This window comes from Palaemon carinicauda, chromosome 14 (genome assembly GCF_036898095.1).
Source record: "Palaemon carinicauda isolate YSFRI2023 chromosome 14, ASM3689809v2, whole genome shotgun sequence".
Classification (NCBI taxonomy): Eukaryota; Metazoa; Arthropoda; class Malacostraca; order Decapoda; family Palaemonidae; genus Palaemon; species Palaemon carinicauda.
The window spans coordinates 51638648-51643613 of record NC_090738.1 but is presented as its reverse complement, the minus strand read 5'-3'; the positions used below and the strand labels follow the sequence as shown (position 1 = coordinate 51643613).

The 4966-nt window shown below is 37.9% G+C and overlaps 1 protein-coding gene across 3 annotated transcripts in view; it reads right to left on the bottom strand.

Annotated features, from left to right (window-relative positions):
• Positions 1-400: 400 nt before the first annotated feature.
• Positions 401-4966, bottom strand: part of LOC137653582 (uncharacterized) — a 31796-nt gene continuing 27230 nt past the window's right edge. For all 3 annotated transcript variants that reach the window (XM_068387106.1, XM_068387107.1, XM_068387108.1), the window contains one exon: positions 401-3428. In XM_068387106.1, coding sequence (XP_068243207.1) covers positions 1048-3428 — 2381 coding nt within the window. In that variant the 3' untranslated portion in view covers positions 401-1047. The remainder of the gene's footprint in view (positions 3429-4966) is intronic.

The window sequence follows — 4966 nt, the reverse complement described above, 5'->3', positions numbered from 1 at the left end:
ATTCATTCTTTTGATTCATATTACTTTGTTTACTTAGCAGTTGACCTTGTGTAAATTGTAATTTTTCAACAAACCATTTCAGTAGTTTCCAATAAACATTTTTAGTGCTGTACTAACCAAATACATTAGCAGATATGGTGCTTATCATCGTTATTCAGTACTGTATTGCATTATTATAAAAGAATTGTTCAATCAACAAAGAGAACATGAAAATCAAATTTAATTCATTCCACTATCACGTTGACAAACTTCTGCTTTTCTCAGAGTTATTCGAGAAGTGGAGGACATAAATGATGCAGTGCTTGCAATGTGGAGTCTTTTAGTTTCATGCATAACAAAAACCCAAATAACCCTTATATCATTTAAAAAAATAAAATATGAAAAGGTGAAAATAAAACTCAAGAATACATTTTTCAAATTTATAGTATAAAAATGTATAAAACTGTACATTACACGGTATATTTCAATCATACCATAAATACACAACTTCCAGTCTGTATTTACAACCATTCTGCTTATTTACAGTTAAATACAAGCTCGCAGTTCAAAATCATTTTGTTCACCATTCATCAATTAAAGATCTACAATACTGTTATATTGTCTCCATTCTTGGGAGCAATGTATTTGAATGTTACTTATAATTCTAAACAAGGAAGACACTTCCCTTAAAACAACTAAATTCTCTAGACACTTAGATAAGACATCATTTAAAGCCTTCATAATATAGGAAAAAAAAAACAGACATTAAAGTTACAACATAACAATCACATAGGAAGACAGTTTCCTAAATTCAATGTAAAATAACTTTTGTAATCTCACTTCATAACGCAAGAAACCAACCGTAGCCTAGGTATCACATATTAATAAAGTAGGCACCCTTATCAATTAGGTACATACGAAAAATAAATAAATAAACTTCTTTTCCTTTCCAACTACAATATATACATTGGATTAAATTGAGCCTGTACATCTGTCTGGCTATACAGAAATCATCTTTGGTAACTCAGATGTGCAGATGCGGTTAGCGCCAACTAAAAGCAATGCAAGTTACAAATGCATTGGAGGCGCTTGTGGAAACATCCTCTGTCCATTGTTATGCAAAGGCATATTTTGCCAATGGCCATTATTCATTGCAAGGTTTGGTCTGGGCCGTGGTCCTGGACCAAATATTCCTGGTCGAGCGACAAACCCATGACTGTTCATGTTCATTGGTCCCATCCTATTATTCATGTTAACTGGCATATTGCCCACATGACCCTTACCAAAATTAATATTTGGCATATTTCCCATTCTTGGACCCTGGTAATTCATATTGCAAGGCATACCATATTTAGGAATAAAATTGGGATCAAATGATCCATTTGGCATCCCCATCCTTGGACCTACCCCCATGTTCCTATAATTGGGATTCATGTTAAAGTTTTGCTCTGCATTCATGTGATTTGGTGGCATACTTACCCTTGGGTCTCTTGTGTCTGAAAATTGTTGTGGTATGGAGTGGTCAAGGTTATTGACAGTAGGCATTCGCTTTCTGGGATCATTTGCTGCCATCTGATGATCCATGATTGAACCATGTGCTACTGACACCCTTGGTTCTACCTCAGGAGGTAAGCAATGACTTTTCGAGACACCACGATCCATTCCAATTTGGGGTTCAGATGAAGGATGTCCAATATCAGGTGAATTTCTCAAGTTCGAAGAATCAACTTTGGAGGTTCTAGGATCTCTTGTAACATTTCTGCGTGGATCACAGGTTCTCATGTCGACGTCTCCGGCTGAACTAAATCCTTTGTCTAAATATTTCCGCAGATCTGTATCAGAGAGACACACTTGGTTAGGGTCAGTAGGTGTTGAACGGCTAGATGATGGAGGAGATGGAGGAGATGATTCTCGCTGAGTTGAAGGGGGAGGTGATGATCGAAATGAGAAAGCAGTTGAAGCAGATGATGTCGAAGACGGTCGTGACAAATTTGCAGGATTTGTGACTATTGAAGAACTCGATTCATGAGGGGGAGTCAAGCTGTTAATAAACTCCTCTGTGACATGTGGTGCCAATGTCCTTGTCAAGTGTTCCCTAATGCCATTAACATCCCCTCCCGAATAACCAAGCTGGGACAACAAATCATCTGGATGTGATTCTGGGTCACTCTCCATGCAATATAAAACCACTTCTACAACACGTGGATGATCTAAACGTTCGTAGAGGGACCTCTCCTTATCAGTACACTTTTGTAAAAAGGGCTTTGCAGCTGTTGATGCTTTCGTACTTGTGATAAGATTTTTCAAAAATTCAAAATTGCTGTTTACATTAGATTTTGTGCCCTTATAATTCAGCTCCCTATTTCCCTCAGGTGTTGACCTCCCAGATGAACATGGAGAATTTCCTTTGCTTGAATGTTTCTCTTTACTTAATAAATGTACCTGTGGGTGGCTCAGTTCAAAGGAGTCTGGCTGTAGAGGTGGTGGAGATTCTGGTTTGGAATTCCTTGCTTCTAAGGACTCCTTGATTTGTAGAGCTGTTCGAGGATCTTTGGGTGGTTCTTGAGTCTCTTCAAATTCTTGAGTCTCCTTTGTCAATCTTGGGTCCCTTGGGACCTTTGCTTCTCTTGGGTCACTTGGTGGAGTTATTCTGCCTTCATCATCAGAACTGTTCTCATGACGTGGCCTTTTGTTGGGTGGTGAATTTCGTCCAGAAATGATGTCCTCACTGTTAGGCAACTGTGCTTGCCTTTTACGTCCTTCTTGAGGGGGTGCCCAATGTGAAAGCATTCTGCGAGGAACTCCTACAGTTACCATCATCTCAATTAAGCGACCTCTTACTGGAACAGAGTTGGTTCGTCTTAAAATACGGAACAAGTTCCTCTGTAGTATTTTGTTCAATGACCTAACATTATGGTCAAACAGTGTTGGGGGTGGTGATCTAATCTGTTTCTCTATTAGTGCAACAACTTCTTCCCTGATATCAGGCTTGTAACAAGCAACAGTAATGACAGCTCGTGTTGCTACTATGAATGATGATCCTCCAACATAGGGTGTAGTTAGAAGCTTAATCAGGCAATCGATGCCTTTGTTGACCAGTGCCATTCCCTCCGAGATAAATTCTTTAAAACTGGAAAGATCGACAACTAAATGTGATATCAATGCAGCTTCTAAAAATCTAACAATATGAATTATCACTCCTTCGTTCTCTGCTCCTTCTAACATGCTTATAATCTGCTCTGCTACTCCCTTGATGGCGGGCCAGGCTGCTGTAAATGTAGATTCTTCAAGTTCGCCGGCTGCTAAAGAACTGATTGCATGACGATATACATTCGCAAAGACACGCATGATTCTCTTGACTACTGTTGGTTCTGGGTCTTCTAACAAACCACTTAATCCATCCAGTAGCTCTGGTTTTCTTAACATGGCCTTATACTCCATTGTGAAATCTGAAACAAAAAGAGAACCAATATTAGTATTTTATGTATATTTACAATAAACTAATCCAAATCAATTTAAACAAATTTATCATCATACAAATAAAACAACCAGCAGGACCTATTTTGATTACCTCAATTAGAGAGAGAGAGAGAGAGAGAGAGAGAGAGAGAGAGAGAGTGAATTACATTTTTTAAAGCTAAACTAGAAATACACTCGCAAGATGGTCAGTATGACCAGCTAATAAAATTACAACATGACTAAAGGAGTCCTTATATTCTCTAATATAAAAGTTAAATATTACGAGCCCACCTAGCGGGGAGTTTCTCAACTGTGTCACGTTTCAAGCATGTATGGAAACTAAACGGATAACAAAAGCTTAAATATTAACAGCAAACAAGAAGCAAATACGGGATCACATCCATATTCTCACAAAATGCAGTAAAACGTAAAATCTTTTTTCGAGACGACAGGCCACAAAGTTGCATAGAGCCCGTGTCAAGCTATCTAGGATGAGGCAAACAGAGGTTAGGGAGAATTGTCTTAACGAACATCAATGTTATAAATATTACCCTAATCTAATTTTATCAAATATAAATTTCCTTACTTCACACTGCAAGCAAAATGGCCAGCAACCAGCGAATGAATCGAAGCGCAGGTAGAATATAACAATTATACTTTTGAACATGCAATAGGAGACAACGGCAGCCATTTTGGCTATTCCATATATGCTCAAGGTTCCAAATGTAACAAATTTACTACCATATATATTACCCAAATAAAATAACTTCAAAATTAACTTTGATTACGCTCTTTGCAAATTGAAGTAAATATGAACAACTTACCAGCTATCAAAGGGATTTCAGGGATGGGAAAACCATAGAGAAGTTAGTGCACTTTTCTTCCACATTACTAGAATCATCAGATGACATGTACCAGTCTCCTATTATCATGTATACATACTCAAGTGTAATCCTTTCCGTGTATCAAACCTTCAACAAGTCTTAAACCCAATCTATTATAATGCTACAATGAATTATATATTATGTAGTGCCACTGCCATTCTGCACCCAAGTGCAACTAGGGGAACCCACAGAATTTGCTTTGTGAAGTAAATGTTAGAAGGGGATTGAAAAGCAGCAAAAAGGAAGTGGGAACGGAAGTAAAGTAAAAAAGGAACTGAGGCATAGTAGAAAAAGGAGGTGCGAACGGAGGTAAAGTAAAACGATATAAGGAAAGTTTAATTAGGGGTCGAAGGAAACCTATCAAAGACCCTGAAACACGGTAGAATGACTGAAGTAATTCCCTTCGGAACAGTTTCATTCGTGTAAAAAAAAAAAAAACTGAGAGCACAAGCAACTGGTTGTGGAACTGAACAGTGCCCATTTAAACGACTTTCGCTGTCGTTCACTTGAAAAGTGAAAGTGACAAGGCCTGCATATGAAGCAGTTGTGCACAACAAACAAGTGTTCTTGCCATAATTTTTTTCAATGTCAACGGTTTGACAGAAGTCAAATACCATTGTTTTCCATATCACATAATATAAGGA